The 20,914-nt window shown below is 39.7% G+C and overlaps 1 protein-coding gene across 1 annotated transcript; it reads right to left on the bottom strand.

Annotated features, from left to right (window-relative positions):
• Positions 1–17,540: 17,540 nt before the first annotated feature.
• On the bottom strand, positions 17,541–20,318 carry CYTL1 (cytokine like 1). The gene is made up of 4 exons (XM_008920904.3): positions 20,043–20,318; positions 19,891–19,935; positions 18,368–18,496; positions 17,541–18,204 (listed from the first exon to the last, which is right to left on the bottom strand). The coding sequence occupies exons 1-4, from the start codon at positions 20,184–20,186 to the stop codon at positions 18,133–18,135; spliced, it is 390 nt and encodes a 129-aa protein (XP_008919152.1). The 5' UTR covers positions 20,187–20,318; the 3' UTR covers positions 17,541–18,132.
• Between the last annotated feature and the right edge of the window lie 596 nt (positions 20,319–20,914).

The raw sequence follows: 20,914 nt of genomic DNA, 5'->3' as shown, positions 1-20,914 counted from the left end.
TGAACTACATGTACCAGAAAGAGTAACCCCTACCCTCTGGAAAGATGCTTTCTGTTTCTGTAGAGGCAGGAGGCAGAGGCTTGTTATTTATTCCTCTGTCTCATGGATTTCTCAGTACAAGCCTGATCAGGTGGGTCCTCAGGTCTTGTTTTACTCAGAGGTGTTGTAGCCCTCAGGATCAGCCAGGGCAGGATGGAGGCCTGACAGACTGACCTGGTGAGTGGGTGTAGTTTGGGCACATAAAGCTGAGACATGAACGTGTTTGAAAAGCATAAGATGCGCTGCAGAAGGAAGATCCTCAGTGAGTGTATCTACACCAGCTTTAGTAAACAGGCTGAGAGTCCTCTGCCAGAGTGGACACATTTACCCTGACTGCACATAAGTTATGCACCCCCCATTACCTTGACCCTAGTCATGTCCCAATCTATTCTACCTCTCATTGACTTGCTTTTTCCTCCTAAGTGCAGCTCTACTTTTCCTGGGTTGAGGCAGCTTTTTGTAGAGGCAAGATCTTAATTCCCCAGCAGCTCATCCCAGTCTAAGTTGGACTCTACTCCTCCCAGAGCTGTTTGATTCTGCTTCCTACTCTAGGACACAGGCAATTGTGGGGTGAACTGCAGGAAAGGAGTTGTCTGAAAATTGATCTTTTGAAAAGGATGGGGTGGGTATGGCTGCTTGTGGGAAAGCAGGAGTGCAGCAGCCCCACTAGATCAGGTAAGACTGTTTTGAACCCCCTCACTTGCTCAAAATGGATGGAGGAGGTGGCTGCAGTGTATTTCTACCTGATCTGACATGGATGGAGGAGGAGTTGTTCACATCAACATGTCTGAAACCCCAGTGCCTAACCCTGGGGTGACAAAGGTAAGGATTATGTCTGTAGGATAGTTATGTAAGTTGAGACAGATGAGTTATCTGAGAGACTGCTTTTTCAAAGCTTAACTTGCTGCATCAGTCTCTAAAGCATATGATGGGGAGAGGAAAATTACTTAGGGAGCCTGGGAGATGGCTGCTAGCCAGGAGGAGAGCCCCTGAATGAATAAAATATGCTTACACAATAGCTTCAGCTTCTTGTTAAACACTGACCAGATGGTTTTAAGTGCTGGGCTATAAACTCCTTCCCATAACAAAATCCACTGCAAGTGGGAATACTTGTTTGTGAAAGGAGGGAATTTACAAGTCCTGTGGTGCTCAGCTTCTGAACTGATGTGAAACACAGGAGTCAGAGAATGAACTCTGGGCTGTGTCAGCACCCACTGTGCTGCTACCAATGAACCACGAGTGAAATGATGTGCTCCACCTGGTACAGCAAGTAACCAGCAATATTCACCTCATATACACTTCTATTTTAATTGCCCTGCATCTCTGTTGTCACCTTATTCCCTAAGGCCTGGCATGGCCTGACAAGGAGTTAAATTGCTACACATCATAAAATGAGGCAAAGCATCATGTCTGAAGTTCATAAGGCGTTCTTGCTTTAGGGCCTCAAAATGGACTCACATTCCTGTGGGGAACATACTCTATATATGCTTCTGGAAAGCTTTTCTCAACTGTAAGGCTGTGAATCAGTCTGTGCTTCCTCTGGGTAAGAAGAGACTCATGGACAGTTACCTTGCATCTGTACAGATGTTATTAGGAGTGCGATTTGCCATACTTCACAAAGTGGGGCAGTGTGGCCTTGAAGCAGTGCCTGCCTCCATCCCATCTAGGAAATGCTCCTTCCCAAGTCGCTTGTCCAACAGAGCAGATACTTGAGCTTTCCAAAACTGAAAAACCAGCTGCCCATGTAAGCATCAAAGAGAGATTAAATCCTACCAAGAAGAAGAGAACCTTCCACCTGAAATGACATCTTCATGTTTTCTGAAGGCATTTAATCTCCTTTTGTCCCCCACAAAAGGAGGAATAAAGAAATTTTCAGTTGGTAAACTGATCTAGTGAGAAAAGAGGACAGTTCTAGAGTCACCACACAAACACTCTAATAGCCTGCTCTAATTTGCTTGCTGGGGCAAAACTCAACAAAGATCCTAGAGGGAAGGAAAGGAGACAACAGAAAACCAAATAATAGCTGCGTCACTTGTGTCTGGCTTCCTGTGCTGTGACAAGATGGAATGAGTCACTGGATTTGAAGGAAAATGAAAGGCTGGAATTTTTTATTTAAGAATATCGAGTTTTCAGTGATGTGTGCTATTTGTTAATGTGAAGGGCTGAAATCCTAATTCCAAGGGAGCGGAATAAGTGACTTTTTTTACTTCACTGCAGCCTAAATGTCACCCCAACATTCATGAAAACTGGAGAACTACTCTATTGTGAAGACACTTTCCATACATTTCAGATGAGCAGCTGTGGGGTTTTCCTTGATGCTAAAGGTCTGCACAGCACTGATCTCCCTTGAATTCTGTTCCAAAGAAAGAAGTTCAGGGAAAACTCAAATCCTCCCAATTTCAAAGAATTTACTTTGTTGATTTAAAATCTAAGATTTAAGAAGTGTGGGAGAAGTAGGGAAGTTTGAGTATCCTCAAAGATCAATTCCACAGGATGTATTCATCAACAGGAAAAAAATAAACACTCTTATGACTGAGAATGAAATGGAGTTTGCCTTTTTTTTAAAAAATAATCTGAGGACATCTTATGAATTGTATAATGCAGAAAGAACTAGATGTTCTTTGCAAGAGCTGGGTTAAACCTCAAAAACAGACTGGCTTGTGAATACAACTAAAACACCTATTTCAGGTTTAATAAGATTCATTGCGTGTTTCCACATTTCTTTCTCGCCTGAATCCATTTTGAGAAAATACGGTCTGAACCTAGTGATAAGAGAAGGATATAAATCTATTTTAATTAAAAATAGAATCACAATCCCCTAAAGCAAGACAATAAACTATTCTCTTGCACTGAAAATAAGCTGACCAGATTTCTGAATGACAAATCTAGGGTATTGTGGAGCAGGTGCTATGATGTCTTATCAGAAACTGGAGGAAGAATGTTACACTGACAAGAGAAAAAGGATTTTTATGGTTTTATGTACGAGTAAGCAATAATATCTGAATACAGCATGGCTATATAGTAAATAATTATGTGTTTCTCAGATTCTAAAATATAAGGGCAATAATAAGAAATTCCAGTTTCCACAGAAGTCTATCTGAACAGTAATAGAAGCAGAGCTTATTTAGATATCTACAATTACCTAAATACCTGATAAATATGCTAAGTAAAAATCACTTTGAAAGTCATTCAAGATGTTAGGTAATTTGGTGTGGTGGGAGTGTTGACAATGTCTTTCAAGCTAGACTCCCTCTGGTCTTAAAACTGCATTAACCAGGATAGGACGTGGCCATCGCCAAGGGTGACTGTGCCCAGATCTGATTTATTCACTTTTTTTTTTTGTAAATTATCCTTCTTGTAACTTGGATGTGTTTGCGTCTGCACAGGATATTTCTGTGGGGAAAACTTTTTTTCAGAAAAGTACATGTGTGCTGTTTTTGGCTGAGACAGGTTAATTTTCCTCATAGCAGCTACTGTGGGGCTTTGTTTGGGATTTGTGATGGAAAGAGTGTTTGTAGCACTTGTTTTAGTTATTGCAGGGCAGTACTTGCACAGAGACAAGGCCTTTTCTGCCCCTCATCTCATCCAACCAGCAAGGAGGCTGAGGGTGCAAAAGAAATTTGGAGGGGACACAGCCAGGACAGCTGACCCCAACTGACAAAAGGATGTTCCCCACCATATGGTATCATGGTCAGTAATAAACCAGGGGAAGAAGGAGGAAGGTGGAGGATGTTCAGAGTAGTGGGTTTTGTCTTCCCGAGTCACCACTACACATGATGGAGCCCTGCTTTCCTGGAGATGGCTGAACACTTGCCTGCCCTTGGGAAGAAGTGAATACATTCCTGGTTTTGCTTTGCTTGTGTGCATAGCTTTTGCTTTCCCTATTAAACTGCCCTTGTCTCAACCCACGAGTTTTCTCACTTTTATTCTCCTGATTCTCTCCCCCATCCCCGGGGGATGCTGATAAATGAAATGCATTAATTCCATTACTGCTCAATATCAGCATACAAAAGTTCTTCCGGCATTCTTGGAGAGCTGGATAACTTCTCTGTATGATATTGTCATTTTCCCTCCAACACAGTTTCTCCTGCAGCATGGGCTGCGCTGCACAGGTGCAAAGAGGAGACACATGGGGGATGGGATGGCATGGGGAGGTGCAGGAGAGCTTGCTTGTGGTTCACCAGACCACAGAATGCTCTTTCCACTACCCTTGTAAGGAGACAGACAAAAGGGATCCAGCAAAGGAAGAGGTGGAGCCTGAAATAAACAACAAGGAAAGAGATCTAGCTTTGGGAGAGGGAAAATGGGATAGTGAGGGGAAGAGTAAGTGAAAGAGAGCTGAAGAAAGCACAGACAAAGAGATGTGGAGGCAACTGACACTGCTTGAGGTGTATTCCTTGGTGCAGGAGAAGAGAGCAGACCTTTGACTTGAGGGACAAGTCACAGAGAGATAGAATCTGGGTGAGACAGCAAAGCAAAATACCTTGCTTTAGACCCTACAAGAGCTGAGTGAGAGCTGAGTGCCCTGAACACTTGTAAATATGTGTGTCCTGCTTCTTCTCACTGTAGGGTCGGTGGGGAATTTTGGTTCTCTCTACTAATAACACTGTTTTCTTGGCAGAAAAGGGATGACTAGAAAGTCAGGGAACAGATGGAGGATTTATTCCCCCCCCCATCCCCAATGGTTTTGAATTAGCAGAAATTTGTGGCTAGATCTAAAATTAACTCCAAGGAAGCCTGGAAAGGAAATACTGTTGAGAGTTGCATTTTCTGTATGAATTTTTTTTTTTAAGATTTCATTTATGAAACGTGAGGCAAAAGACAAGGATTTATGAGACCATGGAATTGGAGTCCTCACAATTCAAAGTTACTAAAGAACAGAAATTTTTGCATCTGTTCCTGTGAAGCATGTGGTTTTGCCTGTGTCTGTACCAGGTGCTTGAGATAAGGAAGAAGTAGTACATGGGTCTTCACAGCAACAGGAAGTAAAGCTTGTATAGCGAGGTAGTGAAGAGGTATGGAAGGGGAATTGGGTGGCAGTTGGGGGCAGGAGGACACATTTGCCCAGTCCAAGCAGGATTGAATCCTCAAAGGTTATTCAGGATCTGGCTTGGTGTCCACAAGAAAGTTTCTCCACAGATCTTGCTGTCCTGAGTCACTGTCAGGCACATGAGGAGGGCAGTGCTGGTCCCATACATGACCATAAGTTCCAGTAAAAACATCTTTTGCTTTCTACACAGAGCAGGCAGAGAAGGTTTGCAGACCCATTTCCATTAGAGCCTGGCAGTTTTCTGAGTTTGAGATGGTCTTGTTGGACAGATAATTGTTGGAATTGGTTTCCATCTCTGCTAATTGTTATTTTTTGATAAGCTTTTCCCTTTCTCAACCTCAAGTTTTATCTCCATCATCCATTGCATAAGGATACTTCTAACATAACCTGCTGTTCTTTGCTTTGCCCATCATTTGGCACTCTAAGATAGCCATAAATTATACATATTTTCCTTTTTCTGTCAGATCGGTTTATGGACCTGTAAATCCTGAGAAATTTCCTCTGAATTGCTTAAGCAATCATTTCATAAATCAAGACATGCAGCAAGTCAAGTCTTTATTGAGTATATGATTTCATAAGCCCAGTAATCAGAATATGAGTGTTTCAAGTCACACCTTTGCATAAGAAAAAAAGAAAAAAGGAAGCTTTTAGTGGCAGAACTACAGTAATTCAGTAATCACCCTCTTTCCTAGAATAGGAATCTCCATCTTGCCACAATTGTGCTGTCTCCAAAGCAGAATTAATCTCATCCTTATCTCAAGCCAAAACCAATTAGTGGAGACAAGAGTAATAGTTTAACAGATGACCTGTGTGGTTCACAGGAATCTGTGAACTGTTCTCACTTCAGTTGTTGCAACTTAAACTTTGCAAAGTTTATTTTTAATGATTAGACTTGATGAAACTTCAAGTTACTCAATTTTACGTGGATCAGTTTGCTGGATTACAGGTAAAAGATTTTTTTTTTGTTTGCTTGGGTTTTGGTGTTTGTTTTGTTTTTGTGGGTTTTTTAATGAAGCTTTTAATTCTCTCCATTTAAATCATGCTATTACCAGGCTCATTTAGACTTTGACCTGGTCTTACTTTGGAACCTTGAACATTGACCAGACTCAACAGAAATGGGAACACTCCAGATTTTGGGGTATAAACATGATGTTCACAAAATGACAGCTCTGAAAAGCTTTATTTTTCTCTGTGGTCTCTACTAGAGAGAAAACCTCTGCGGGATGTCTAGCTCATTGAGGTGACTGGATGTTGTGTTTATGGTTAAAGTAACAAAGAGTAAGTTCTGGGGGAAAAACTAATAAAAAATGCACACGTATGTATGTACGTACATACGTTCCTTACAAAAATTGGGCATTTATCAGCACCTGAGATGAGTGTCTGGGGTGGGGGAGAGTACAAGAGGGAGGGAAAGCTGTTGCACTTGTGTTGTAACAGCTTTGCATTATCTTGTTCTTTTGGATGTGACTATTAAAGCTAGAATTGATACTTTTTGGAAATCAAACCAGTCTAGAAATCTCTAAAATGGAAACCAATTCATCCCTTAGCTTTTTATTACATATGCTTTTGAGACCACAAATTAATTTGATAGGCACAGTGGGACTCTCATCTCTGCTGGTGATGGTAGAAACTATCTGACAGAGTAACAGTTGTGCAAATGCCCTATTTCTTTCATAGTTTTATTTTCTCAATGCTAGGACAAGTAATAGGCTCTAAATCTTTTTAAAATTTTTCTGTTCTATTACAGTGGGTATCAATTTTATTCATGCTTTCCTGACAGTTTCTATTACTTTGATACAACTTTTGAGATGTTTGTACCCAGTCTTCTTCAAGCTATTTGTGTGTTTAACCTTTGGAGAGTTTGGTGCTTAGACGTACTGGGTAACTTTTCCCTTCAGAATAATCTTTTCAATTCAAAGGGACTAATAAAATTATGTTTTTCATGCCTACATACATACAAGGTATGGCTCAGTTGCATGATTCCTCCAGTGTATTGGTCTACAAGGTATTGCTAGTACTCATAAATGTTGACATATTAATATGTCCCTGTATGATCTCTGTTAGTATTTATGTGCTTGGAGAAACAAGACTTTGATTTCCCTAGATACAAAGAGATTCATACCCTTCATGAGAACACCTTATGTAACCTTGCTGTTGTTATTCTCTTACTGGAACAGCATGAATGATTAATTTTAATAAGGGTATTAAGTAAAATAGGCCCACCTTACTTGGTTACATTTCCTGGGAACACATTTTCCTACAAAACTCTTCTGGAGATCCAGTTAGGATCTCATTCTATACCATGTGTTTAAATCCATTCCTATGCAGCATAACATTTAAATATAGACTTAAAGAATGCCTATCTATCTAATCTGTTGAGCTGAGACCACAGTCATTAAACAAGCTGGTAACAGGTGGTAATAGGTGACAAGTTTTATTGGTGGGCCATATTATATTCCCTCTGAAACCAGGGCATACTTACACACCAACAAACTTTTCCTTTTATCGAGGGAGAAATACGTGAGCTTTAGGACCATCAGAAGGCTTTTCACATCTCTTCACGTCATCCCACACTGTCAAGAGGTGGTGATGGTTCTACTTTTGATATCTTAAATCTCTTCTTTGTAGAGACTCAATTAGGAATTTAATTAAAGAAGGAGACAAAAGAAAATAGTGTATTTTCCTTAGTGTACAGTCACAGAACAGAAGGGAAAAGGAAGCAATCGAGCATGAGAAGACAGCAACTCATGGCATGAGTTGCCCGGGTACGGCCTGTTCCCTACTGTCAAGAGCTACTCAGCTCTGTGACCTTGAAGAGTAATTGTGGGTTTCTTTAGTTTGTTTTTCCTTTCTCAAGGAAAATGACTATCCTCCAAATAAAGACACTATTCAGCTTCCCCCCCCCTCCTCCCTTCCATGACAAAAGCAACTGTTTCTACTATTTCAAGCTGGACTTAACAGAAAACTATTTGCAAGTGTAAAAACTAGCAAATGGAAACTCATAAATGGAAAATCCCATAAGAGCTGTTCCTTACTACTGAAATTATTCTTCTGACCAAGTCTGTATTTAATCCTTCTGTCAGAGAAAATAATATTTTGTAGAAAAAAGTTTCAAGAAGAAAAACTGCAGTGGTGGAGTTTGTTATAAAGACTACCTTTTAATGGAGTCCTTACTCTGCTGAGAACCAAATAAACCTTTAAGATACCTTTGGTAGAGCTGCACTAACCTATATACCTATATCCCATAGAGCTGCTCAACAGGAACATGTGCTTGAAAAAACACATGGATATAATTGCAGAATCATGGAAAGGTTCAGATTTGGAGAAAGTCTAGTTCAACCCACATGCTCAAAGCAGAATCAGCTAGAACGGGTTTCTCAGGACCCCGCCCAATTGCATTTCAAATATCCACAAAGATGGAAACATCTCAACCCCTCTGGTCAGCCTGTTCCAGTGTCTGAGCATCCTCACAGTAAGAGTAAGTGGGGGAAGCAGAGGGGAAGGATCATTTCCATTGACCTGTTGGCAGCACTCTTCCTAATGTAGCCCACAATTACTATTTTGCCACAAGGACGTTATTGTTTATGTTTAATTTGGTGTCCATCAGGATTTCCAGGTCCTTTTCTACAAAGCTTCTTTCTGGACTCTTTATCTGTGTACTTTTGCCTGGGTTACTCCTCTCCAGGTACAGGCCTTGTACAACAGGCCAAAACTGTTGGCCCCAATATCAACCCCTGGGGTGTGTCACTAGTGGCCAGACTCCAGTTGGACTTCATTCTGCTGATCACAATCTTTTGAGCCTGGAATTTTATCCAGTTTTTGATCTATCCCATTGTTCATTTCTCTAGGCTGTATTTCAGTTTGTCTTTGATGATATTACGGGAAACAATGCTGAAAGCCTTTTTGAAATTGAGATAAACAGCATCCACTGTTCTCCTCTCACCCACAGTTCTCATTATTTGGTTGTAGACGTCTATAAGGTTGGCTAAACTTGATTTTCCCCTTCATAAATCCAAACTAACCTCACCCAAATCAGCTACTTTTCCTTTATATGTTTGGAAATGGTTTTCAGGAGGACTTGCCCAGAGATGGAGATCATGTTGATGAGTCTGCAATTCTCCAAGTTCTTCTTACTCTACTCAAAGATAGGAATAACTTTTGCTTTCTTCTGGTCCTTGGAAACCTCCCACAATCACCATGAATTTTCAAAGATAATTGAGAGTGATCTTGCCTTCAGCCTTAGCCTTCAGCACTCAAAAGTGAAAACAATCAGGCCTCATAGATTTAAGTAGGTGCAAATTGTCTTAACATTCCTTACACAACTCTTGTCCCTCCAGTGTAAGTTTTTCTTGCTCCAGACTTTTCTACCGGTCTCTGAGGTCTGGAATTTCTGAAGTCTGATCTTACTAGTAAAGATGGAGGTGAAAAAGGCAGTGAGTACCTTTGCTACAACCTTTGCCATGAGCTTCTCCTTCCCTTTCAGCAGTGACTCCATGCTGCTGTGGAATGCAGGTCCATGGACCTGGAGAAGTCCTTACAGCCCCTTACCAGATTCAGCTCCAGATGGGCTTTGGCTTGCCTAATCCTGTCTCAGATTTCTCAGATGGTGTCTCTATATTCCTCTTGGGTCTTCTGACCCCATTTCACCTCATGTGAGCTTTCTTTTCATGTTTGAGTTTTGACAGGAGCTCCTTGGTCATCTATGTAGGCCTTTTGGTACTCTTGCTTTAGTGTGGGTAAAAAAAGTGTGGAGCATTAGGAATGTAATTTCAAGGGGAGTAGATTTACAGTCTGCAACTTCTATATATAATAGGATATTAATAAATCAGGGGTTTAGGGCTTGAGTTATGGGATTTGACTAAAAGGATAAATGATCACAGTTTTTTATGAAATTCACAGTTTTCTGCACACTTGGGGCAAATTTATCTCTTGGAGCTCCTGTGTCTTCCAGCAAAAAGAAATTAAACGTGGCAATAAACTTTCATACTCCAGACTTACAGAGACAAAACTGATACTCTTGCTTTCTTGTATTACAGCAATCTTCCTCCAATTTATCCAAAACTATCTTCAGCATCAAGTAACATCAGAATGTGTCTGGCTATTGTCAATAATAAACCCTGAGTCAGCTGTAGAGAGGCAGATTTCAAAATCAATAATGGCAAGTGGAGTGGAGAAGACAAAAACAGTCCATGCAGCAGCTTTCTGACTTTACAACCTGACTTGGTGAGTTGAAGTCATAAATTTGTGAACAGATGAAAAGCAAAAATGGTGAAATGCCAAAAGCTTGATTGTAAAACCTGCTTGAACCAAGCAGCACACAGCCTCTTAAAGGGGAACCCAAGTTTACAAAAAAAAAAAAAATTAAAGGTGTGAGTTATTGTTGCCAACTTCACTGTTTTCACTGTAAATGCGCCGTTAAAACTTACGTAGCACCCAACCAGATTCAAAAGTTGATAGTAGTGTTTCTGCTGTTTTTTTTTTAGTCCAGTTCAATGACTCAGATGGTGAGATACACCATCTGTTTTCCAGATTGGAGCAATGAACAAGAGTTACTTGTAGCTTAACAGACTGACTTGCTTCAAGTAGCAATAACAGAAAGCTGCGAAGTTTTTTAAAAGAACTCTATGACCCACGCAGACTCCCTGTGCTCCTTGTGTAAGTTTTAGCATAGTGCCAACTCCTGCAAGTGTGTGTGTGATGGGGATGGGGCAGGATGTTTGTGGGTACGACCCTTCCTGGGGGTCTCCTTTTGAGTGCAGAACCCTGCGAGATGACACGGGCCCTGCCACAGCATCATACCATGGCTGTGCAGATGCTCCATGATGGAGCAACAGATCTGTAGCCAGATATCTGTGATCACTAGAGTCAAGGAACTGGCAAGTGGCAACACCCAGTCGGATCACTACCTATGAGGAAGGGCCATTACAGTTTGGCCCAAATGAATGTAGCTTGTGATTTAAGGAAATTTCTGCATTTGATACAGTGAAGAAAGGGTGGAATTGAAACTTTGCAGGAATGAAGAGAAAGATTGCTCACATCAGATGGATTTTGCATCATATGGTCTCAGTGGTGGTGGCTGCAGAATTGGCTTTTGAAGGCATTAGTACTGAATCACTGTGCTTTCAGTGATCCAGGTTAAACAGTTTGTTATCAGAATTTCAACATTTTTTAGGAATCCATGACTGTTCTGAAGTTATTGTTTGCTGCTGAATTCTGGATTATGTTCTTTCCAAAAGGCAATTTGTAAAGTACATTTTGCTGTGACTATCAGATCTTTGCTTTTCAATACTGTACGTCCCATGCAAGTCACTTGGAGATGCATACTACAAAGATTAGACTGCCCTTTCTTTGGCTTGACAAGATCTTTAACAGGGATGAAATAGTTCTTCAAACCATTTCTGGCATATGTAATAGGAATTCATTTTAAATTTGGACCACAAACCTAGCTTTGGTCAAAAGCTTGCCAGGAATAATAAAATAGTAATCTGTTTGATTGCCATGTAAAATGCTGGTTGTCGGTAAATACAAGAGCCACACCCAGACTACATGCAGACATGTGCCAGAGGCAGTGCTCAGAGTGGAGAGGAGGAGGCTCAAAAGGCATCTGCTTTATTTTTGGCACTGTCATCAATTTGCTGTCTGATCCTAGGCAAGATGTTTGTGTCCCAGTGTTCCAGTGTTCCAGATCCTCAAAACCACATTTAAATAACTAAATAAGCAGTCTGCTTAGAGGCTTCAATGCCTGAACTTAATAATCTCTTTCTGAGTTGTCAGAGATATTATGAGCTGCAATTAATGTGAATAAAACACTTCATGATCTTTTCTTCACCTGTCTACATCTGTATCCAGATTTTTATGCCATGCTGATAAAAGATTCTAAGTTGAAAGTAATTACTGTATATATGAAGAGATGACTGAGAAAGCCTAATTGTATAATTATCCTTATCAATGGATTTTCTTGAGAGCAACTTCTTGTTGTCCTCCTTTGAAGACAGTGATGATTAGAAATGATTTTATTTGCATAATTTCTCTTCTACATAAGTCTGCTTTGTGAGGACCTAAGTGATAAAATGCTATTACAGGAGAATGGAGTAAGACTGATGCAGTGCAGTTGTTTGAGGAAAACAGTTTTGTGCAGACTGAAGTATCTTTCTTTGAACAAAGGGGCAGGATGCTCTTGCCTGTTTTTTCTTTGGTACTATCCCTGTTCTTTGCTCTCTTTTCAGCCAAAGTGGCCAAGTGACCCTTAGGATCATCTGAAAACTTGACTCTGTAGGTCATGGCAACATGACAAGGTTTATGTCAAGTTTATCATAGGCAGTTGGATAAGCCCACTTGTTCTCCCAAGTGCTGAGCAGTGAGTTGGGGCATGGGAGAGGGGGAAGATGTGGCTCTGACCTTCTGCTTGCTCTTTGTGGCCATGGTGGAAGTTTACCCAGCCTTGTTTCTCCTGCAGACTGTCATGCTGTCATTCTTCCTTTTTCATGCATCACTCACTTCATGACATTTTTTGCCGTTGATGAAAGGGGTTTCAGAGATGGCATATGTACCCCATACTGGAAGTAATTTGGCCATAGACTTTCTCCTAGTGTCCATACAAGCTTGGCAAAGCTTAGGACACAGGCTCCTAGGACTTCTTTGGTGCTGTACATTCAGATATTTAACACAAATGAGGCAGTAGTGTTTAAAGGGGATAAAAATGCTGAGTGAAGGAAAGTGCTACATAAATGCAACTGTCTGCCATACCCCTGGAAAGAGCTATGGCTTAGCCCAACTCTGAATTGCACTAGCTGGACATGGGTTAGGCCCAAGATATGCATCCTGGTGCATGTAAAGGCTGAATAAAAGGTACTCATGACATGCTTTAGTCTAGAACTGAGTTTGCAGTTCTTATAAAAAAATAAATTAAAAATTTTAAAAAAATTAATTATGGCTTTATATTAAAATTTCAGAGGAGGACACTAAGGCAAGCAGTACACTTCACAGCAACTAAGAGATAGATGCCTGGAGGCATCAAATGCAAGTAAATCCCAGATGTATGGCTTGTGATTTGGGTTATAAACCTATGCACTAGAAGAGGGAGGATATGGAACAGTGTATTTCTTTGCTCCCTTGACCTGGCCTCTGTGTCCTGATCAAGCAATAAATTTTGATAAACAACCTGCTTTCCAAACCCCCAGCTTTCCAAACCCCCATCTTCTGGCTGTCTAGCTGTCATAAGAAGACAAGAACAGCCAAACACTTACGGACCTCAGAGAACTCAAAGCAGAAAAAAAATAGCTTAAATTCTGCAACTGCAGAAAAAGATCCTTCTGTATTAATCAGTGGAAAACAAACAAGTGAAAAAAGTTTTGATGTCCAAATAACATTTTTTCCCTTTCTAGGTCATTAGTGTTCTGTCTGACCTTGGCTTGTTAAAATTACATTCTTGCCCTTTCTCTCTCAATAGGAATAACACCTTTCCAACTCATTTATCTGATACTTATTCAGTGGGAAAATCATAAGGAAACTGGGAAGATTTGGAGTTTGTTCCCTGGGCTGCTTCAGGTTTTGTGTTTGAATTCAATAGTGATATGAAATGCATTAACAGTCTGGAAAGCACGGCTCTTCTCTCAGGAGAATGACTGAACCACTTTGTTCCAAAATCAGTCTTTTATTTATTTGCTTAGTGTTAGGAACATTCCGGGTGTTGAAACATGCCTGGTTATACCCGGAAATTGTTATAACAGTTCTGGACACAGTTTTGACCTGGGGCAGATGCCACTCTTCCAAACAAACTTTGGATGTGGTCTAGGGGATAGCATAGACCAGAGACCATTGCCAAAAAGCAACTTAGCTGCAGCCACTCTGATTGGGAAGGCAAGTGTTCAGTAAGGACAGGACAGCAAAAGGAGTAGTCATTTTATTTCATTATCTGTTGTTCTTGTTTGTTTATTTTTTGTTTTCCTCAAAACATTTTCTTTATTATAGAGTAGTGAGACCAGCTTGTACTCTAACTTTCTATATTTATCTTAACATTCAAATAAAAAAGTAAAACATTGTCTCCAGATACTTGGAGATAATTTTTCTTTTGTTACTATTTTCACAACGTTACTGATAAATCTTTCTTTATACACCACTTGACACTGCTAAAGCCTCAGCTGGATGTCTATATTTAACTTCAAGAACTGTGCTTCAAAAGAGATGGGAGCCAAGTGAATAGAGCTAGAAAAAAGGCAACAAGAAGGGACATGTTTTCTAGACCTCTGACCAATGAAGAAAGATTGAAAGAATTGGATCTATAGAATAGGGAGAGACAGAAGTCTTTCAGCATACCAACATCTGCTGCAAAGACAAAAAAATAACAATCCCATCTCCACTTTTGTGATGAACAAATAAGGAAGCAAAGGATTTAAATTTTGAGAGGGCAAATTGGGTACCAGGTAAAACTTTGTAACAAAAGGAGGTCTGGAATGGATTGATTTGAACTGTTGTGGGCTTTCTAGACCAACTTTTTTATAAAAGTCTTTCAGGCCAACTACTAAGAAGAATGACCTGGGACAGCCAGGTTAGTCTTGGGCTCAAAAGATGCTTTAAGAGCCTTGAGCTCCTTCCTTGTTCTATGACTTTGACTTTTTTTTCTGTATTTGAATATTAGTGAAGTAGTGTCCATATATTTCAATCTATTGCAAATCATCTTGGAAGAGGTTTTTCTTCCCCTCACATCTGTTTGGTTTCAAAATCCTCTTATATCTCTGAACATGTACTCTTTACAGACCTGTAAATATGAAGCAAGATTTCAGGGTATATATCTATATAGTTATCTATTGAAAAGATAGATATTTTAATAGGTTTTGTGTTCATTGTTATATTGTTTACCCTATGCTGAGGAAACTTAGACTATGAAAAATCCTTTGATAATAAGATCATGACCCTTCTCTGGACCTTGTCCCTGAATTATGACTTAGCTACCCGTGGCTCCCTTGCAGACTGTTTTCTTTACTCTGGTGGGCTAAAAGTGAAATCTTGGATGGCACAGGGTTCCTGGCCATAGGAAGCTTAAAAGTGTGAATCCAAAATGCTGCACAAATGAAGTTGATGAAGTTTGTTCATTGTAATTTTCACTTGCACTACCACACACTCCAAAAATGAGAAGATTTTAATGTGGAAAAAAAAATGTTGGCCAAAGTACAGTGGTTAAATGTTAGAAAGGTGACATTATTTACAAGACTTCAGCTTTGTAGCAAATTTTTTGAAAATCTCTGTCAAACTGTTACAAACTGGTCACCAAGGAAGGCCTAGCCCAAACCACCACAGCATCCCATTAGCGCAACCCATAAATGCCACAAGTATTAGAAAAAGTGCAATGGGTAAATGGGCACTCCTAAACCTGGTGTTTGCACAAACTAATACTCTTCTCAAAGTGTAAAGTGTACAGCCTGAAAGATCAGATCCCTCCTCAATGCTACATTGTTTTTCCTTTGCTTAAAAAAAAAAATTTGTAAGATTTATACCACATTAATTAGTAGCAAGTCACATGCTATCCAGTGGAACCTCACTACCTTGAATGATCTAATTACCTGTTCAAAGGTTTTCTGATTTCACCAAAAAAACAGTGAAACAGTGTATGAGGAGTTAAGTGAACAGAGTGCCTACTTAAGTAAAACCCATTTAACTAAGACTGGAAAAAAAGAAGGGAAAAGAGTTGGTTCTAGTAAAATTGATATATAAATTTTTAGCAAAATTGGAAATAAATATTTTTTAATAGTTTTGCAGAGACAGTCGCCAGGGCTTTGGGATTCCCTTTGATAATATAAGGGAGAGTTTAGGAGTCTTAGGGTAGGTCTTTAGTGAGGATTCTTACAGAGAGAGAGAGGTCTGCAAAAGAAAACCTAGTCCTAGTATTGACTGCTCCTTACAACAAAACTCCTTCAACAGGCAGGAAAACAGAACGGGTACTTTGTTTTTCTGCAATTCTTCCCTAATGACTGTAAAAACTGAGTGCAGTTTCTTAATGATTTGCTTTTAGTAATATTCTGCAATAACTAGGCAAGATGCCAGTTGGCAAATTACAACAAATATGTCCTTCTTAATCCCCCCACAGTCTCCCTGTTGGCCAGGGCCCTAATGAGCATGGACTGCTGTGTTGCAGGAATAAATGCTCAGCTGCATGAATGGCTCACTGCTCCTTAGGTACCTGGCATAATGGTAAATTAAAAAGTTGATAAACTTAATGTCTTACTTGAAGGGAGAAGCGGATGTTTTCTTGGCAAATTAAAAGTGAATTAGATCTCTTTATCAGTGGTTTTTTTCCCCCCTGGACTGTGACAACCTGGAAAAAGACGTAGTGATAAAAAGGGTTCATCTAATCACAAATCTCATTAAGACAGTCTGAATGACAGCAGGTTACTGTGAGCTGAAAGAGCATAGCTTTGCTTTCAGCACACTTTCCATTAAAAATGACATATGAGACGTGGAGAGAGTCACAGCATAAACCATAGGGAATGTACTTGTTTTAAAAGCACACCAATGATCAAACAAATCTGATTCTGGGAATAAAATGTACAGCATCTACAAATGGAGGATAGGCTTTTAAAGCCCATTCAAGTATCTACAGTCCCCAAAGCATCTACTTGCTTTTCTCAGCTTCTGCAGAACTAGGATGTAACAGCATAGAATGGAGCTGTTGGTAAGTAGCCATGCTAAGAGTGTTTTGCAGACAGTGTGTCCTTGTCAGTCATGAAAAAGCTAAAGTTACTAATGAAAACAGTGCAAATAAAGTAAAGATTTCTACTCTGTTTCCAGTTCCAAAGACTTCTTGCAAGATATTTTGTCCTAAATAAACTAGGTTATATTTTCTCCACAGAGATAATCAGCCTGAAACAGGAGAAAATATATTTCGAAAGTGGTTGAAAAAGAATGGGAATATTACAGGAGAAATCTGGAGTTAGGATCATGAGTTCCACCAAATGTCTAGGGAACACTTATTTGCTTTAATAAAGAAAGACAATGAGGAGTCATGAGAAGATCCATGAGAAAATCCTCATCAAATACTCCGTTTTGGAAAGTGTGTGTCCTTGAGACAGGAAAGCAGCAGGGGCAGAAATCCCACGGTTACCTGTACACTTACCCAAGGTCCAGTTCTAGGGACAGCATAGCATGGGCTTCTGCAGAAAACAAAACATGTCTTGCTCTGCAGTTTGCTTGCCAGGTCACAATGCAAGCTTTACAACACAGAAACTCTATTGAAAAACGCCCAAATCACTAATTTCATTAAGGAAATTGTTTGCAGTATGGAAAAATTCTCCTAGTAGAAATTTACACATTGTCAAATCATGCAGATGCAGCAAAGCAAAGTTTGCATTGCTATGGAAACAAAGCTTGTGCCATGAAAAACAACTTGCAAGTGACTGTGAAAAGTAAGTTTTCAAGAATGACACTTTTCAGCTTGATTGTGAAAGACACAAGCATCTTGATTTAGAAGGCTGTTTTTATTTAGTTTTCCACAGAGACAGATTACTTTCACCTCCATTCTCACAAGTCTGACATCAAAAACTATCAACATAGATATATGAACTATACAGGCAGAGAAATCTACCAGTATGGAGTTACACTTCTTCTATCAAACGCACTAAGAAAAACAAATATGATCCCTTCCTTGCCCATCTAATAAAAAAAGAACATCTAAGTCAGGATAGAATGTTAATCATAAAGTGTTTTCTATATACGAGTCTAGTTATTCGTAAAAGAGTAAAAAAAAAAATAATCTAGTTTCTGATGTTTAAACAAAACATACTTTATACATTTGGCTAAGCTGAAATATCATACCTTGCCAAATGAAAAACTGCTCCCTAATGGTATGTTCCCTAGCAGCTCAGTAGGTATGCAAGGCATGCAATTCATTTCCTGCCAAGGTGGAGAAAAATGGGTAGGTCTGAGATAATATTGCTAGTGTGCTTGAAAAAGATCTTAGTTGTTAACGTTGTAGACTGCATATATATATATATTTTGACTCTTGATCTCCTAGAAAATTTCCCGGGTACAACTTTTGAGTTAACTCCCTTTTAGCTTTCAGTGATGGAGTGTTCAATGGGAATTTCCAGAGCATTACAATCATCAGTGAGGAACACCAAGTCCTGCAGAAACAAACAAAAAAAGAAGGCTAACATTTATAAGGAGGAAGGCAGAAGAAAGCACAATGTTGAGAAGCTCAGGCTTCATCCAGTTTTGCTGGTTAGGGAACAGTGTGGAGACAGATAGGGCTAAAAGCAGAGGCCATATTGATGCATCTTGACCTACCCTTCTGCAGTAGGAGATCAAGATGGTGTACAGGCTCCGGGCTTTTTCCTTCAGCTCGTTCACTTCAAGCACTGTATCACATCTGGGGTAGGCCACAAAATCACGGAGCTTTGCCAATACACAGTAATTCTGCAAAGCACGCAAAAGAGGTCTGTGTAACCCTGCACAAACACAGATTTATGTTCCTCGTCCACCACTTCCAAAATTCTTACTGCTTATGTGGGAACCTTGAATTCCTACCTCTATGTGCATGTAATCTATGTAACCTTTAGTTAGGAAAATTCACTGTCAATATTTCATAACAAAGATGTTTTGTCCAAATAAGTGCTTGGAAAAGTGGATATGTACAGTCTTGGTCTGTCAGCTTCTTTCTCACATGCTTTAGGAGGCAGCAGTGCCAATGCAATCAAATCTGTTCCTGTACTAGGTGGAATTATCTAAAGAATAGGTGCACTGTATTACTTTTAAGAGAGCACCTGATTTAGCTGATGAACAGATTATCAAGATCTCACAGACTTGATTGCTCTGTTCCTGTACAATAGGCAATACCATGACTACCAGTCAAGATTTTTTCAGAGTAATTTTTACCTCAAACTTTGTGTTATCAAAATAAAGCACAGACAACATGAATTTCACAATGTCCTTGTGAAACAGGTAAATAAATACCCCAACTCTTGTTTAAGGCAAGGGAAACTGAGGCACTGGACTCACATTGCTTGGCCTTTGCAATGATGTGAAACACTGGCAGCTCTGGAACTGGGGTCTAGAGGTCCTAAATTATAAGACTTGATGGTGTAGTTGCTTCTGGAAAAATGTGTCAGACGTTTGTTTTTTCTGATATTTTCTATTTTTTATTTACTCAGTGGAGCACTGGGAAAAGAAGCAAAATATATCAAATATCCCAGGGTAGAACACTATGACATTAACTGTGTGTGCAGGAGGTTATTTTGTCTTTGCTGGAAGATGACTACTGCTGTCTTTTCTCAGTGTCACATTTCTATATCCTCAGGCACACTTTCTTTCTAGATTCAACATATGGCTATTTAAAACAGAAAAAGCCAGCAAAGGTATTCCTGCACTTCTTTTAATTGAAACAACATTATTATTTTATTACTTATTTTATTAAAACTATCAGAAAACACGCAGGATACAAATTTAAGTAGATTTATTAAGTGAAGAAATTTTATTCTGCATTTCTTGTTTTAAACTATTATTCAAAACTTTGTTGTACATATTTAACTTCTGAAAAGGCTCTACCACAATAAATTAATGATGTACATATGGCAATCACTTAAAAATATCAATTTCCTCATTTTTTAATCAAGTAAAATCTTAGAAAGTCCAAAGGAACCTTTTAATAAGGTTCAAAGTAAGATTTTTTTTTGTCACTCCTCTCTCTAGTTAATTAAGGTTTTAAAAATTCCTTTTAAATCACTCTTCTGGGGTACAATCTTAAGAGTTATTCTCACTTTTCATAAAGTGCTTTTACTGCACAACAGTAAGAAAGAAGTGTGCAAACTTACATGTATGTCCAAATACAGCCTGGGCAGTGTCTCCACACACGAGTCCTGCAGGAAAGAAGAAAGACCCCATTGCAATTTTGTTTTGAGAGAAACCTGTGTCAAAAGCAGCAACCTGCAGCTTCTGTGCAGGAGCAATTTCTAGGTGGACTCACCACATCTTTGGAGGTCTGCAACTCCTTAAAGGACTCTGTGATTTCTTTGCTCAGAGACAACACCCTCGAGTAGCAAGTCGGAGGGGCTGCACTGGCTAGCAGGGCTGCAGAGAGCAGAGCAATCAGGCTCAGCAGCATCTTCATTGTGGGGTGTTTGTCCAAAAGAGGAGGAAGGAAGGGAAAGAATCACCGTCAGTGTTTAGGCAGGTACTGGTGAGCATCAACGAGTAAGTTTGACAAATCAGCCCTCAATTAAATAGTCTCCTGCATCAACAGGAAAAAAAAAAAGCCTGGGGGTGGTCCAAGCAGCAGCTTACTGCTGTCTTAAATTTCCTGCCAACCTATGAGACAGAGCTGCTAGTGCTTTCCTGCCTGGAGGAGGGAAGGAGGGAACGAGAGTAATAAAAACAAACACCACTGGCACTTTTCATTCCAGAAAGAAAAAAACCTAGTAAGCATCTCAAACAACAGAAATATGTGTAAGAAAAACCACAGGCTTATCAAAGTGTCGTAGGCCCTGATCCTGTATGTGCTTTGACACATGCATCTGTTTTTTGAGAACCTAATGTACAGCTGTGGGACTACATAGGCTGTAGATAGAGAGAAATTCTTCCAGGATGGGTGTCATGTTGGCGGTATCAATCAGGCCTGTTTATCATCCTCAGAAACTCTGAAATATGGTTTTAAAGGAAAACTCCCAGGTCTAGTATAATTTTCTCATTTAACTTTATCATGCATTAGTGGAGTTTGTGATCCTGATGGATACGGATCAGGTAAGGAGTAAAGTTAGGTCCCTGAACTTTAGAAAGGGAAACTTTCAGCTCTTCAAGGAGATATTCAATAGGATCCCCTGGGAAACTGCCCTGAGGGAC

The sequence above is a fragment of the Manacus vitellinus genome, unplaced genomic scaffold, assembly GCF_001715985.3.
Source record: "Manacus vitellinus isolate BGI_N305 unplaced genomic scaffold, ASM171598v3 scaffold_0_pilon, whole genome shotgun sequence".
Classification (NCBI taxonomy): Eukaryota; Metazoa; Chordata; class Aves; order Passeriformes; family Pipridae; genus Manacus; species Manacus vitellinus.
Note: the sequence above shows the minus strand (reverse complement) of the source record. Positions and strands in the feature narration are given on the sequence as shown.